The 15,966-nt window shown below is 49.7% G+C and overlaps 1 protein-coding gene across 7 annotated transcripts in view; it reads right to left on the reverse strand.

Annotated features, from left to right (window-relative positions):
- Positions 1-1,064: 1,064 nt before the first annotated feature.
- Positions 1,065-15,966, reverse strand: part of LOC110598274 (DNA repair protein XRCC2) — a 110,610-nt gene continuing 95,708 nt past the window's right edge. For 6 of the 7 annotated variants that reach the window (XR_013435519.1, XR_013435520.1, XR_013435517.1 and 3 more), the window contains one exon: positions 11,438-13,041. Coding sequence is in view for 1 of the 7 variants with exons in the window: in XM_078040892.1 (XP_077897018.1) it covers positions 1,304-1,340 (37 nt within the window). In the remaining 6 variants the exon portion in view is untranslated. Of the gene's footprint in view, positions 1,341-11,437; positions 13,042-15,966 lie in introns of those variants that run through there. The other variant, XM_078040892.1, reaches the window with a different exon arrangement.

Consider the following 15,966-nt stretch of genomic DNA (forward strand, 5'->3'; position numbering starts at 1 on the left):
TACTTATTGGATGAGGACAGGGCTCACATGCGGTTTTGCGTGCTGTATCAGAGGGGTGGATTGGTACACAGTTTACAGCAGCCCAACTGGACTGCTTCAGTGCCCTGTGTCAGGCAGGGTCTTGGGAAGAGTAGGCCTAGGTGCCCTTCGGGACTCAGTGGGTGGCCTTAGGCCAAACCCCAATTCTGAATCCCAGTTCCTCAGCTGGATTACACGACTTCTAAGAATGCCTTCTAGCTGGGACCGTCTCTAATACTTAGAATAATATTTATTTGTTAAAATATTCATCCACTAAGCAATAATTAATCTCTTCCTTCAGAGAGTTTACATTCCAGTTGAGCCTCTACTAAAGTATAAGTGACTTTCTGGGCACATTGACCTTTGCACGTGATTTGAAGGGGGAGTAAAAGGTCATCCATTCAAAAACCCACCTCCAGCTTGGTGCAGTGGCCCACTCCTTCCTGTGATCCTAGCAGCTCCGGAGGCTGGGGCAGGAGAATCATGAGTTCAAAGCCAGCTTCAGTGATTTAGTAAGGCCCTGAACAATGCAGTGAGACTCTGTCTCAAAATAAAATACAAAAAAGTACTGGGGATGTGGCTCAGTGGTTAAATGCCCCTCGATTCAACTCTCAGTACAAAAAAAAAAAAATCAATCCATCTCGGGGTCTCTGTACTTCACATCATCATGCTACTTAATGCCCCATGCAAAGCGTCACCCCCAGCACATTGTCTTTGGATGGCGCATCCACACACCTGACAGCTGTCCCCTGTGTGTTGACCTCACGGAATGCTCCACAGTCAGTTAAGGTCAAGAAATGTGGGAATAAACAGGGTGAGATCTGTCACACTCCCAAAGTCCTATGACTCGCGCCATTCAAGGGAGACCTTGTCCAGGGGAGGAGCTCCTAGGTGCAGCCAGTGAATGCACTCACTGTTCAGCCTCTTAACGGAATGTGAATATTATAGCTCTGTCAAAATACTCTTCCCAGAAGCTTGGTTTAAGGGATGTCTTTCTTGAGATGGCATACATTTCAGAATAGAATTAGAATATTCGATTAACTCAATTATTCAGGCCTTGGAAACATAGAGCTGCCAATTTATTAGCAATAGGTCACTATCTCCATTTGGGTGATGTTCCTAGTCTGCGGGAGGAGAATGTGCCAGAATATATTCTTTGCAGTATTGGAGGGTGAACCCAGGCTTGCTCCTGAGCTACATCTCCAGCCGCCACCACCCACCTTTTCCAAATCTGAAACAGGGTCTAAGTTGCATAGGTTGGTCTCAAACTTGTGATCCTCCTGCTTCATCCTCCTGTTTGGATGAAGTGGAACTTGCAGGACCTGGAAAGTGAACAGATGAAAATGCCATTGCTGTAAATCAAAGATTCCATCTTCCCAGATGACCCCCCCCAGGGGGTATCAGTGACCCAGGACTGGTCAGCAGACGGGGAGCAGAGGCAGGCACGCCTGGGGGCTACTCCAGGGAAGGTGAGTTTACCGCAGCTTGCTCCTGAGACTGTTTCTGATTAGTGGAGAAAGTCTGTGTTTGCATCCCCTTGTTTACAGTTGAAGGTTTGCCCTGGGGGCCTGGGGGCTCTGGGCCACAGAGAAGAGGATTCACTTTTCACACTGCTCCCTGGAGGACTCAGCTGTGGAGGAGTGCTGTTCGCTTCCCTCTTCCCCAACAGCATTTTTTTGGGGGGGCGGGGGGGGGAGATTGAACTCAGGGGCACTTAACCACTGAGCCACATCCCCAGCCCTATTTCGAATTTTATTTAGAGACAGGGTCTCACTGAGTTGCTTAGCTCCTTGCTTTTGCTGAGGCTGGCTTTGAAGTCCCCAATGACATTTTAATGCTAGACTCTCAGTTGAAACGAAGAAAAGAAGTCAGATGCTGTGGCACACGCCTGTAATCCCAGCAGCTCAGGAGGCTGAGGCAGGAGGACAGGACTGCAGGGACAGCTCTGTCAAAAATGCTTCCCAGGACTGGATTTAAGGCAGTCCACTCCTTGAGATGGTCTCCATTTTCAGGAGTATAATAATCTTAAGAAATAGCAAGCTCTAGCTATCACAGCACAGGCCCTGAAAGACAGGGTGGGTTACCTACTAACATCACCCCACCTAGGAGTCACCTGGAGAGGCTTGGCAGGGACTCTAATATTTACCTTTGGGTTATCCTAGTAGGATAGGCTCTGAATACTATCTAGAACTTGGGATTTACCGTCTGTATCTACACAGGATGTTGACTATTTCCATTTATAGAGAGAATGGAATCACTCCAACCAATATTTTTTTCTGAATATTTTTGCAAATAAGTCACTTAGCTTGTTGATTTGTGGCCATTTTTTTTTTGAGAGAGAGAGAGAGAGAGAGAGAGAGAGAGAGAATTTTTAATTTTTTTTTTTTTTTTTTAGTTTTCGGCGGACACACCATCTTTGTTGGTATATGGTGCTGGGGATTGAACCCGGGCCGGACGCATGCCAGGCGAGCGTGCTACCGCTTGAGCCACATCCCCAGCCCCATTTTGCGACCATTTTTTTAAGGCAAAGATTGACATCATTGCATTTTAACAATGGGAAAGGAGCTTTGTGGTATAATAGGGAGAAGAGAACCCAGGGACATGTGGCCAGAGGCAGAAGACTAAAAGCAACCCCAGTGCTCCCCTCTTCTGTCGTGCATACCCCCTGCCCCAGGAGCTCCTGGGGAGTCTGTCAGTCTGGTGAAAGAGGGAGAGACATTTTTGGCTGACAGAACTTCTAATTGGCAATTGAAGAGCCAGGAATATTGCATGGATAGAATTTGGGAGAAAATAAGTCTTAATCAGAAAGAGACATTCTGTTCTCCAACTCAGGGTCTAGGGACGCAGCAATCGCTGCTCGGCCTGCAGCCTGGGGCAGCGGCTACTTCCCTGCGGCTCCTGTTGGTGGATGAACGGTTCTTAGATTAGTCCTAAATGTACTGCCTGGTAACCTGTAACTTTTGGAACAGTGAAAGCAACTATTCCCTTCTCCTTTTACGTGTTAACCTTCTAATAGCTGAAGACACTCAGTAGTCCCTATAAACATTCTCCTCCCAGATGAAGAAAAGTTCTGAGGAAGAAAAAAAAGCCGTCCTGTATATTAAGTCTGTCTCCTCAGGGTTAGGGCACCCCTGCCCCCAACAGGGAAAAATGTTTTAGCCTCTGTCTTGAGGTAATGCTCCTGGCCAACTCTTTAGGAGGCATGGACAGTGAACTAACAGTGCTAACACTGGGACAAAATAGTGTCCTTGTAAATACTTTTGTTCCTTATCTTGTCAAACCTCTCATGCAAAGATTTTTGTCATGAGACAGTCTGAAAAAGGAATCAGGGCAAAGTTTTGCAAAGTATATGGTAAATTTATATTATCCTTAATGAGTGGTCTTTAAATGATTTTAAAAGAGACTCTCTTAGCACAGTTTTATGTTCACAGCAGACCGAGAGGAAGACACAATTTCTAGACAGCCCCTGCCTCAGGTGTGCATGACGATGTCCCCCTAGAGTGAGAGACGCGTTTGCTACCATTGGTGCCCCTGCCCAGCATGCCTCAATCACCCAAAGTCCACAGGTGGTCTATGTTAGGGTTCACTCTTGATGTCAGACTAAGTACTTTTATTTTTATGGGCAAATAACAGCTAATAGCACACATTAATGAAGCACTCACCACGAGCCAGGAACTGGCCTAAAAGCTTTGTGTACATAAACTCACTTAATACTTATAATGACTCTGAGTTAAATGGTAACCTCATTTTGCAGATAGGAATGCTGAGGTGCGGTCACCTGTTCCTGATCACATAGATAATAAGTGAAACTGAAGTGGAGCCTCGGTGGCCAGGCTCCAGCCAGGTTCCAGCCTGGACGTGTGTTCCCAGTCACTTAGTGCTCTCCCTGGCAGACAGTGGCCCAGCACAAGAGAAGTCCATGGAGGCACAGAAATCCCACCAGCAGCTAGGGACACACACTGCAAGGTTCTCTTTGGAACCTTCAACCTCAAAAGTCAACCCTTCTGAAAGACATTTAGCCCCAAGCACCAAAAGTGTCTTTTGAAACTAAAGTGCTATTTATAAGATCTTGTCCTAAAAAAAAAAAAAAAAAAAAAGAAAGAAAGAAAGAAAGAAAGAAAGAAAAAAAAGAAAGAACACATGCAAAGAATCCAGCAAGGATGCATGTCTGTAATCCCAGCTAATCAGCAGGCTGAGTCAGAGAGTCAAGTTCTGTCTCAAAATAAAATAAAAAGGGTTGGATGGGCTGGGGCTGGGGCTCAGTGGTAGCACTTTCCTGGCATGTGTGAGGCACTGGGTTCGATTCTCAGCACCATGTATAAATAGATAAAGGTCTATCCTCAACTAAAAAAAAAAAATAATTAAAAAAAATAAAAATAAAAAGGGTTGGAGGTGTAGAGCTGGGTCAATCCCCAGTACTGGGGGAAAAAAAAAGGAATGAAATGTACACAAAGGTTTGGTTGTAAAGATATTCAGAACTGTGATGCTAGAGTTGCTGTGATACAGAAAAGTTAAAGTTAAAAGTAATATAAATTTCTACACTAGGTGATTGGTTAAATGAAGGAAACATTCATAGAGGAACTGAATGTTAGTAGAAAAGACAATTAGTAGAAAAATGTGCAAAATGATTTTTACTAAATGGCAATACATTTCTGATGTAAGTGGGGGAAAAAAACGAAACCAGATTTCAATATGAGAGTACACCAATATTGCTTTTTTGTTTTTGGTACTGGGGGTTGAACCCAGGAAGGCTTGGCCGCAGAGCTCCAACCCAGTCCTTTTTATTTCTGTATTTATTTATTTTTGAGACAGGGCCTCTTAAGTTGCTTAGGTCTCAGCCTCCGAGTGGCTGGGGTCCCAGGTGTGTCCCGCTGACGCTCAGCCCCATTTCCAACATCTGGCAGAGCTCAACCCTTGTCAGACAGGGAGTTTCTCATCCATGGCTACGGCTTCACCTTGTGGCCTGCTCCCTTTGCTCTGTGGAAGCTTCCCGTGGGAGGTGGTGCCATTGGTCCATTTTTGTTGTCCTTGCCTGTGCTTTTGGTGCCATTCAAAGAATCCCTGGCAAGACCCAAGTCAAAGAGCTGGTGCCTGTTTCATTCCAGGGGTTTACGGTTCAGGTCTTACGCTGAAGTCTGTCATCTATTTCAAGTTAAACTCTGTAAGTAGCATAGAAAAGGGGTCACAAACACCCTGATTTGAAGCCCCTGTGGGCCTTACGCAGTGACAGAAAACTGGATCAGGAAAGCCGAGAGGCGGCCCTGCCAGGCTCAGTGCACATCCGCTCAGCAGGAAGACCACCTCCTAAGACACTGGGGTTGGGGCACTAAAAGGAGAGAAAGAATTTGGGAGGCAAGGAGTAGCCGGAGCTTGCCGGTGTCTGAAAGTCTCCACCGTTTTCCACATGGTCTCTGTTCCTCTCTCTCCAGGGCGCTCCTGCGCAGGCGCCCTCGGGCTCACGGCCAACACCCCCCCCCCCCCCCCCGCCACCCTCTGTGCTCTCGATGCTCTAGATCCCCTCTCCCTCTTGCTCTGAGCTGGCTCCCTCCCTCGGCCCTGGCCCTGTGGACATGGACATGGAGGAAGCACAGAGGGAGCAGCGACAGGGAGCAGCCAGGGCCCCCCAGGCCGCACAGCTCCTGCAGAAACAGGGGAGGCACGTGTGGCCAGCGCGGGAAGGCTGCAGAGGGCTCCGCAGCGCGAGGTGGCCAGTGCAGGCGGAGCAGGGAAGGGCATCCACAGGAAGAGCGGTCAAGGAAAGGGCGCGGCTTGGCAAAGAGTACAAGACGGTGTGGGTGTGGGGTAGGGGCGCAGCGTCCCAGGGAGCCTCCAGGTGAGGAAGTGAGGAAAACAGGGATCTGGTCACAGCTGGTGGGGGACAAAAGGGACACTGACCTTGACCCATGGAACTTACATTCTAGGAGACTCCTGGAAGCTTACCGGTTAGCAGAGCTCAAACAAGGTCTCTGAGCTCCTGGGGGAATATGAATATGTTCTTGGGCATTTGAAAGAGTACCAAGAGAAGCTTACAATTTCGCATTTTTGTTTTCAATTTTAAATTTAGTTTTTTAATAAATAAAAAGCATATACATGTATTTTAAACATTTTTAAGTTGTTTATTTTCTGGTGTACGATATCATGTTCTGAATTATGTGGACAGGCTGAGTCCAGGTGGCTGGCACACGCTTTACCTCACACACTGCCCTTTTTGTGGTGGTGAACAGTATGGCACTTTCTAAACTACCTGACAGTTGTCTCTGGAGGACACAAACACACATACCACTGGGCCCAACGTCCACCTCCCTCCCGGCTTCCACTCCCTGCCCTCACGGCTCTGATCTGGAATCAGCAGGCCCGGCCTTTGGCCATCTGGCTTGGTTTACTTCATGGGGAGCAGCGAGGGCAGGAGAGCGAGGTCAGGCTGTCTCTGGCCGTCTGTGCCCCCAGACAAAGGTCACATCCCTTAAGGTAGCTTCTCTCCTGCTGTTCTGATCCAGTGTCCCTGTGCCTAGCTGTCCCTGGCTGCTGTACCATCTCCGCCTGTATGGTTAAATGGCCTCTAGAAGTCAGCCCTGCCCAAATTATCCTGGGCTGAGGTGCTCTACCTCCTAGTGGGGTCCTGACTGATACAGGGCCACACAGAGTGAGTTCCACTTGTCCAGTCTCTAGGCTGATTAGAAGGGAGCGAGGTGTGTACCCGGGAGAACATTTGCATAGCATGTGCCACGTGTGAGGACCTGGGTTCTATCCCTGAAGTGCAAAAAATAAAGGAAAAGAAAGACAGGGAGATAGACTAATGTGGGAGTGGTTCCTTCACTAGGCGAAGACTCAGTGATAAACAGACTTGAGCCTTGCACTGTTCAAATAAGATACCCACGAGTCTTTTTATTTGCTTTTTTGTACTGAGGATTGAGTCCAGCAGCACTTCACTGAGCCACATTCCCAGCCTTTTACTTTATCTTTTGAGTCAGGGTCTCATTAAGTTGCTGAGGTTCTCGTGCATTGCTGAGGCTCACCTTAAACTTGCAATCCTCCTGCTTTGGCCTCCCAAGTTGCCGGGATTACACCACTCCAAATGTGTTTATTACTCTAAAATATCACTATGATAAATAATACGTTTTTGATGATTGTGAAATTTCTCCTTTAAAATGGCTCCACATGGCCCTCGGTTTGAGATATACTAATCTTGTCCAGCATTTCATGTGCTGCAGAAATGCCTTCAGTATTTGAGAAGTTCACATCCATTTGTCAGTAAGGTTTGACATTAAACTGAAATTTAAAAATTTCAACCACTGTCCTTAATTGTGCCCACTATTCACGGAAGTAAGTCCAAGGCCTGGGCCACAGAAGTGTCTCTGCCCTGACATCCCGCACAAGGCTTTAGAAGGCTGAAAGGCTCCCTGGGCAGCCTCGGGGTCCACCCTCACCAAGCAACCTGCTGGGGGTTCTGCTGTTGGCATGCATCTTTCTTTCTCCTGTTCCTTCCGGCAACTGGAAAACAGGTTCTGATTTCATTCCTGGTGTTCTCCTTAGCCCTTTCCAGCGTCTTATATGGTATAGCTGTTTAAGAAATGTTGAATTGAGAGAATCAGTGAAAAGCATGAGAATACATTACACACACACACAAGAATACCGAGGCAGAAAACCATGCACGGTGGCGCAAGAGGCGACTACGGGCACCTTGACCGTTCGTTCCCTCAGGAGCAGGGCGCAGGCTGCTGTCCAGGAGCCCCATTAGCCACCAGCTCTTAATCGGCAGCGTAGGCTTCTCTTGGGCCAAGGCTCCTGGCTGCAGAGGCCTTCCTCTGGCAGCACAGAGCCCCCTGGGCCCGGCCCCTGTACCACTTAAACTAATGGAGTCTGACACAATCGACCTCATTTTACTGAGTATCAGTTGTCAGAGTGGTATTGTTCTGCATCAACAGGGAAGTTTGATAAAACAATTCAAACAGGATATGCCCTCAGGAATTTACATTGTATAAGGAAAACACAGTGTATTCCTGCTGAATCAAAGAAAAACATGAAGACATGAGTTTGGTGCACTCTGCTTGGAATGCATGTGAAAGCATTTTAAAAGTATCCCACAAATATAAGGGATATTGATGAGAATGGCTAGGGAGTCATTATTTATTTAAGAGGCGATTTTTAAAACACCTAGTTCCCTGAGTGTATCTGAATTACCACCAGTTTTCACACTGGAGAGTGCTTAAAGGTTATCTACTTTAACACTTGTGTTTTAGAAGCAAAGATAGAGACCATCTGCTTGGTTCACTTATTCCAGGACTTTGGAGCACTGTGGGAGAAAAATCACAGAGCAAAGCAGATGGATGTCATTCCCAAGTCAGGGGCCAAGGTCACCCCTGGGGGGGTTCATCAAGCTTTTGATTCCCCTTTGTTCACTGCCCCCACCTTGTTCCCTTCCAAATGTCATCCATGCCATCTCATGCTCCCATCTTTTATTTTTTTTGGGTTCCAGGGATTAAACTCAGGGGCTCTCAGCCACCGAGCCACATCCCCAGTCCTATTCTTTTATTTAGAGACAGGGTCTCACTGACGTGCTTAGCACCTTGCTTTTAGCTGAGGCTGGCTTTCACTTGCAATCCTCCTGCCTCAGCATCCGGAGCTGCTGAGATTATAGGCATGCTCTACCGCGCCCGACTCTGCTCCCCACCCTTTTCACCCCTTCTCAAAATGACTTGTAGTCATTCAACAAATAGTTGGCACCTACTGTGTTCCAGACATGGTTCCCTATCAGTGGTAACAGCAGCACATGAGCACAAGGTTTCTGATCCTGAGAAGTTTCTGTCCTTTTTGGGCCAAGGGACAGCCAGACAACACAGAGGCAGGTAAACATCCTTGCAGAGCTGATGGCCACAGAGGAGCTGGAAAGCGAGGCCACCCACATCCTCACAGGCCATCAGCAGGGTAGTGCCTTATCTGGTTTTGGATGAACCAAGGTCCAACTTGTCAACTTCAGGAGAGGGATACCAGGCAGAGCCAGGAGCAGGGCAGCAGAACAAAGCCTGGGCGAGTGAGCAGGTGGCTGGGCATGACGCGCTCCGCCATGCGGGGCATGAAGTTTAGATTTTATTCCAAGTGGGGCGGGAAGCCATTGCAATAGTTTTAAGTGGGTTTGTGACAAGTTTTGATTTATACTGTGAAAAGGAAAATTATGTTGAAAGAGTTTATCAAAATGGAGCCAAGAAGCCTGGGAGGAGGGAGGACTTCCTTGGATACAGGTCCAGCTGGTGCCTGGAATGTGAACTGTGGTCACCTCCGCCCTGTGACAGCAGGCATCTGGAAAAACTGACCTTTGCATGTGCCCAGAGGCTCCAGATGCACATCTAGAGGCTCCTGGACTCTTGTCCTATGGACATTGCTGTCTGTTTGTGCGTCTTTCCTTTATCTTCCATCAGGCAAGTAGCCCTGCTCCTTCTCCATGTCCTATGGCCCTGGAGCTACGGCCCTCCCAGCCCTCCTTGGATCACCAACTCGGTGCAAACCTGTCTCCTGGACTGCATTTCCTTCAGCTCCAAGTGAAGTCCTCTCACCACTGCGGTTTCTGAGTTTGGATTGGTTGACAACACTTTGAGAAGGTAACTGGCTGCTCACTGGGCAGTGGACAGGGGTGAGATGGCAGAGGAGTCAGGGCCTACTGCTCTGGGGAAGGAGACAGGTAGGTGTGAAGTGGCACCCACAGGACCTGTAGATGGATGGGTGTGGGAAAGAGGAAGGGAGGCGTCTGGGTAACTAGGGAAGGAAAGGTTGCTGGGAAGGTGGGAAGCCAGGGCTCTGTCTTGCCTCTGTTCTGTTGGAACTCTGTCTGACTCCTGGGAGGTGTCTGGAGACACAGGTGGAGGTGTGACAGTGATGGAGCTGCGGCCACCAGCAGGATGCATCCACACCATGGGAGCGGCGGGAGAGAGGGCTGGAGAGTGGGGGGATGACCTTTGCTGGGATCAGGGGTGGCTCTTCACTCAGCAGGAGCAAAGGAGGAATTTCAGAAGAGCTGGGGTTTTGAAGGAGGGCAAAAAAATGGTTGGTAGGGGGCGGGAAGTCTCGCTCCAGGGTAGAGGCTGCAGATTCCATCCCCAGCAAAGGAGGCCGATCCCCCCTCGCACAGAAGAGTGAGGTAGTTGTGAATGTCGTGAGTCCTTCACTGAGACTGCGTGCCTCCTGCTTCCCTATCTCAGCGGCAGCGCTGTTCCTGCGTCCACTCAGCCTCATTTTTCTGCCTTTGCCCGATTTCATTGCCTACAGCCGCTTCAGAGACCAGCTCCATCATCTCTCTTTTTCTCTTACAAGCCTATACCTGAATGTTTTTCTTTCTTTCTTTTTAAAAAAATTTTTTAGTTGTGGCTAGACATTTATTTATTTATTTATTTTTACGAGGTGCTGAGAGTCGAACCCAGTGCCTCCTATATGCCGGGCAAGTGCGCTACTGCTGAGCCCCAGCCCAGCCCCCCAATTCCCTTTTACTTGAGAAGGTCTTCCTTTGAGCCCTCTTCTCCCTCTGGCCTCCTGTCCTGTCTCTCTTCATTTCATCGCCAAGATTCTGAGAGAAGGGCCCCTCACGTTTTCTCCTGTTTTCCTGCTTCAGCCGTGGAAAAGTCCCCTGATCTCAGCATTTTCCTGGCACCTCCCATTCGTTACCAGGAGTAAAACAGATGCATTTGGGGGCCTCCCCGGCTAAGCTGCTCCACAGCTTAGAAGCCGCGTCTGAAGGAATGGAGGAAGGACACTCCCAGCAGAGAGACAGAGCTTGGAAGAGAGAATGGTTTCTAAGACACTAATGTGCCTAAAGAAATCAGCAAGAGTCCTTCCGTTTCAGTAAGTACCGACTGTGAATTGTTTTGAGGTTTCAGAATTGTGACCTGCAACTGGAGGAAGCCGGAGTTTGCAGAGCAGAGCGGCTAAGGCAGACCAAGTGTGTAGGGACTGCTTGTGCAGGTGATGGCTGGAGGCAGGACCACAGAAGCCTCTGCTGGCAGCAGCCTTCCAGAAGGTGAGCCCACTCAGACTGCCACAGCCAGGGGTTGGGCTGCAGGCAGCTACTGGCATCAGATCTGCCATTTTAGGTCTGGAGCCATTTTATCTAGAGGAGCCAAAGTTTGGATTCTGAGGCAAAGCTGCTTCACTTCCCCTAAGAACACGTGCCTGCTCAGCAGTCAACCCCGCCCCAGCTTATGACGCGACTCCTGAGCTGCTTATGCAATCCTCCTTGCAGCTCTAAAGCTGCTGAGTGCCCATGCACTGCTGCTCTCCTTGAAGGTCAGCCTTGGGTGGGGGGAGGGGGGGCTGCCTTGTGCTACTGACAGGGAATCTCTTGCGTGAGATTCCAGTGTGTGGCGTGGACTCTGCGAGCGTCTTTTTGTTACCGCTGTTGAAGTATAACTCCAGAGAAGCACGCCGAGGCAAGTTTAGAGTGGAAAATAGAAGTTTATTAAAGGACAGCAGAAAAGACTTCTCCAGGAGGAAGAAGGGACCCAAGAGGTGGAATCCGTTGTCCTGAGGGGTGGGACACAGCTGCGCCAAAGAAGTAATCTGGGCACTTCCCAGCCAGCATCTTCAAGTTTGCTGTTCATGAACACTTCTTTGGGATGGGCTATCTTCACATCTGTTGGGGGCTGTTTCCTGGACTTCTTTAACATTCCGAGAGTTGCTCAACTTTTCTGGGAATTCATCCTCAACATGGCCTCCATTTTAGATTTCACTCGGTATTAGACCCGATTTACCTAACTACACTGACTGCCTAATTTTAAATCTGGCTTCATTTTCAGCAGCCCCAGGAGGACAGCCATGTCTTAGCACAGGCTGCCTGTCCACTGAGTGCTCATTCCCCATCAGGTCGAGGTCCTGGACAGCAAGAGGAGACCACCCTCGCGGGTGAGGGCCACAGGGAAGAGGGAAGGAAATTCCTGGTTGCCTGGGCTAACGTGACCTTGGGAAGAGAGGAGAAGCATCTGATTTGACACAGGGTACAAAAAGGCTGCTGAGTGCTTCTGTAGACAATCATGGAATCGTTTCCAACCTCTGCCAATTCTCAGTTAGTGGCAGCAGGTCTTTTCTGGTCCCTGCCAGGGTGACTCTCAGTGCCTTCCCTGCTGGAGTCGCCCTGCACTCTGTAAAGAACGGGGAGGCCAGCGCAGGGTCACTGCATGACTCACCCTGCAGGTCTCCGCCACCTCCACTCCCTGTTTTCAGGCTCAGAAGTGGTCCCTTGAGGCTTGTCCCTTCTCTCACCCCAGGTCCCATCTGCTGATGTCCTCAGGGCCGCTGGCTCTCCCACTCGACCCTCCCTCTGGACTCTTTCCCCCATCTAAGGCCTTGCTCAAGGCTGACTTGAGGGCAGGCCTGGGCCTTCGGGGCCAGCTCTCCTGCTCTCCTGGATGCACCTCTGACCAGCAGTCGTCCTCGCGGCCTGGGCTGCCCTCGCCCTTCCTTCATCCTCAGGTGGCCTTCTCCAGCCTCTGTGTTCGTCCTCCAGCAGCCCCAGGGCTCCTCTGCTGTGCTCCTTCGGCAGCTGACCAGTGAGCCGCCTCTGCCCTGGAGCAGTCTTCTCAGTGCGGACCCCGGGCCTCTGGGCCCACTGGGGGCCACCTGCGGCCGACCACATGCACATCCTCTCCCAGGCTCCACTCCTTCACCGTACTGGGGGTCCCAGGGTGCTGGGCCTTTTCTGATCCTGTTGTTCTCCAGGTGTGGGAGTAGTGTTCTCCACCCACAGGGCTCCAGCTACCGCCCAACTTCTCAGGCCATCTCAGATCCCAGCCTGTTGTAGGGACAGACGAGGCAAGGCACCGAAGATAGCAGGAAACAGTTTTATTGGGCTGCAGCCAGGTTCAGAGGGCACAGCCTTGGCTGTAATCAATCAATCCCCTGAACCCCAAGTTCAGGGAGTTTCAGAGTTTTATACCCAGCGTGTAGGGGGAAGGGCTCAGAAGTTCCCAGTCTGCAGAAGTTCACATAAAAGCAGCTTTTTCTTTCACTGTTCTGGGCAAGTTAACTCTTCTTCTTCTTCTTCTTTTTTTTTTTAAAGAGAGAGAGAGAATTTTATTATTTATTTTTTAGTTATTAGCGGACACAACATCTTTGTATGTGGTGCTGAGGATCGAACCCGGGCTGCACACATGCCAGGCGAGCGCGCTACCGCATGAGCCACATCCCCAGCCCCCAAGTTAATTCTTCAAGAACAACACCTGAGAAGGGGAGAGCTTCTTCTCCCCTCTCTTTCCTCCCCCTGCCAGCTGTTACCATGGGCCCATTTGTAACTTATCTTAAAAATGTAGACATCTCTGTGAAGCCCAGCTCAAGGCCAGAGGCCTTGTTTGCACAAAGTACTCTACTGGTTACTAGTTTGTGAAAAACTAGTCAGGGGGTGTCCAGCACCTGGAGTGCTGATATCTTCTTGGCCAGTGGCCAAGTAAACAGGGTGACATGAAAATAGGAAGTTTATCTACAACGGACTCTTGCTGACAGACCTAAAATCAGCCATGGTGGGGCTGGGGATGTGGCTCAAGCGGTAGCGCGCTCGCCTGGCATGCGTGCGGCCCAGGTTCGATCCTCAGCACCACATACAGACAAAGATGTTGTGTCCGCCAAAAATAAATATTAAAAAATTCTCTCTCTCTCTCTCTCTCTCTCTCTCTCACTCTTTCTTTAAAAAAAAAATCAGCCATGGTGAAGAGGGCTTCTCTGGAGAAAGGGGGTGCCACTTCAAGCCCTCCTCCAGTGTGTCGTCCACCACACGGACTACTGTGGTGGCCGCGTCACAGCCATGTCTACAGCCATTGAGCCCCCAACTTATTCTCTATAAGCCCCTGAGATCTTTTTTTGGGGGGTATTCAGGATTACTAAGCATGGTATCACCACTGAGCCACACTCCTAGCTTCCAGAATAGTCTTTTAAAGAATGCCAAGCCATTTCTTCTTTTTCTTTTTGGTGCTGGGAATTGAACCCAGGGATGCTTCACCACTACGCTGTATCCCTAGCCCCACCCCCTACTTTCTTTTTTGGTGCTGGGGATTGAGCTCAGGGGCACTGAGCCACATCCCCAACCCTATTTTATATTTTATTTAGAGTCAGGGTCTCAGTGAGTTACTTAGCGCCCCAGTTTTGCTGAGCTGGCTTTGAACTCAGCCTCGGGAGGCGCTAGGATTACAAGACATGCGCCACTGCACCTGGCTCCACTTTTTTTGAAACAAAAAAGAAATTGTTAAGTGGCCCAGGCTGGCCTCGAACTTGGGTTCCTCCTACCTCAGCCTCCCAAGCAGCGGGGATTACAGATGTGTGCCACCACAACGGCCACACATTGTGCTTTTAAAATCCTTTGATATGTCCACATCTAGACAACAACTTTTACACTTCTGGGGTGGGATATCACCTCTTCTCTCTGGCCTGTCTTCCTCAACTCATCCTGTACCATTCTCCTGACCCTGGGCCTGCCACTAATCGGGATTCCCTGAAAGCACCGTGCTTCTTCCAGGGTTACTAAAATCTTGGTCCTTGTCCCTGTTGCCAACCCAATAATGAAGACATGGTTTTGGGAAAAAAGTTTATGGCTTTGCTAGCAAAGGAGAAGCACAGGGGACTTTTGTCCCAGAGGCAGTGATTCTGCCCTTCAGGGGAAGCCGGGGGCCACATTCCCAGTATTCTCTGTTGTGATTCACTTGTTAATTTGGAGAGAGTCCTTTCTGAGATCTTCTGGTGCCACCGCCAAAGTCTGCATTACTTCATTCCCGTGGAGGGTGTGTGGGAAGAAAGGTGACTCGGTTTCCCCTGAGATTAGGGAAGGGGAGAGATTAGGGAGGAGCAGGGAGACCGCTGCAGGGGCCGAGCAGCCTGGGCCGGGTGGAAAGCTCGGGTGGAGCCCTGTTCCAGTACTTTATTACCATTTTCACAGAGGACTCGGGTTCATGAAGTGCAACCAGCAGAGCCTAAGGAAAGGGGGAGGGGCTTCTGAGGTCTGCGCATCCCTGGCCACGCTGCCCGCTGCCCCGGGCATGCCAGCGGCTGCCGAGTGAACAGCGCCTGCACTCTTCCCTGGTCTTGTTCCGTCCCCGCTGGCTCAGGGCAGGGTCTCCATCAGGGTTGTCTAAGAAGGCCAGGATGTCCCCACAAGAGAGCCACAGCCCTAACACTGGGGCTCTGCTGGACTCTGGGGATCTGCCACTGGCCCTCAAGCCAACTACATCACTCAAGGCTGAGGTCACCAGGCCAAGGAACTCTCTTCCCTGGCAATATTCTACTTGCTCAAGCCCCGCCTGAATTTCTTTCTTTTTTTCTTTTTTCTTTTTTTTAATATATTTATCTTTTAGGTGTAGATGGACACAACACAGTGCCTTTATTTGTATGTGGTGCTGAGGGTCGAACCCGGGTCCCGCCGTGCTAGGCCAGCGCTCGACCGCTGAGCCTCCATCCCAGCCCCCGCCTGAGTTTCTCGATGACTTAATTGGATGTGTCTCCCTAAGAGCTGCTGGGGGACACTGGGGCCGCTGCTCCAGGCCGACGGGCTCTGCTACTTCTGCGTTTTCAGGGCCATCTGAGTCGGGGCTACAGGGAGCTGAGGTCCACGTTCGGTGTGAGGCTGGCTTTTCCGCTTTGGGAAGCTCCATCCACTGTGGTTAGCAATAACCAGGGTCTGTCCCAGGCAGAGGTGTCCTTACTCTTTTTGATAAGGAACTATGATGGAAAATGAGGATGGGTGCATCTTAGGAACTTTTTGTTGTTGTTAAGAGTGTTAAGAGACTTTTCTAAGATTTTACACTGTGACGCTAAGGACAACAGAAAACTCAAGACAGCTAGGCCAGATGATATGTATTTGTAATCCCAGTGACTCGGGAGGCTGAGGCCGGAGGATTGTAAGTTTGAGGTTAGCTTCAACAAATTAGTGAGACTGTCTCAAAATAAAAAAAACAAAAAGGGAACTGGGGTTGTGGCTCAGTGGTA

This window comes from Ictidomys tridecemlineatus, chromosome 2 (genome assembly GCF_052094955.1).
Source record: "Ictidomys tridecemlineatus isolate mIctTri1 chromosome 2, mIctTri1.hap1, whole genome shotgun sequence".
Lineage (NCBI taxonomy): Eukaryota > Metazoa > Chordata > Mammalia > Rodentia > Sciuridae > Ictidomys > Ictidomys tridecemlineatus.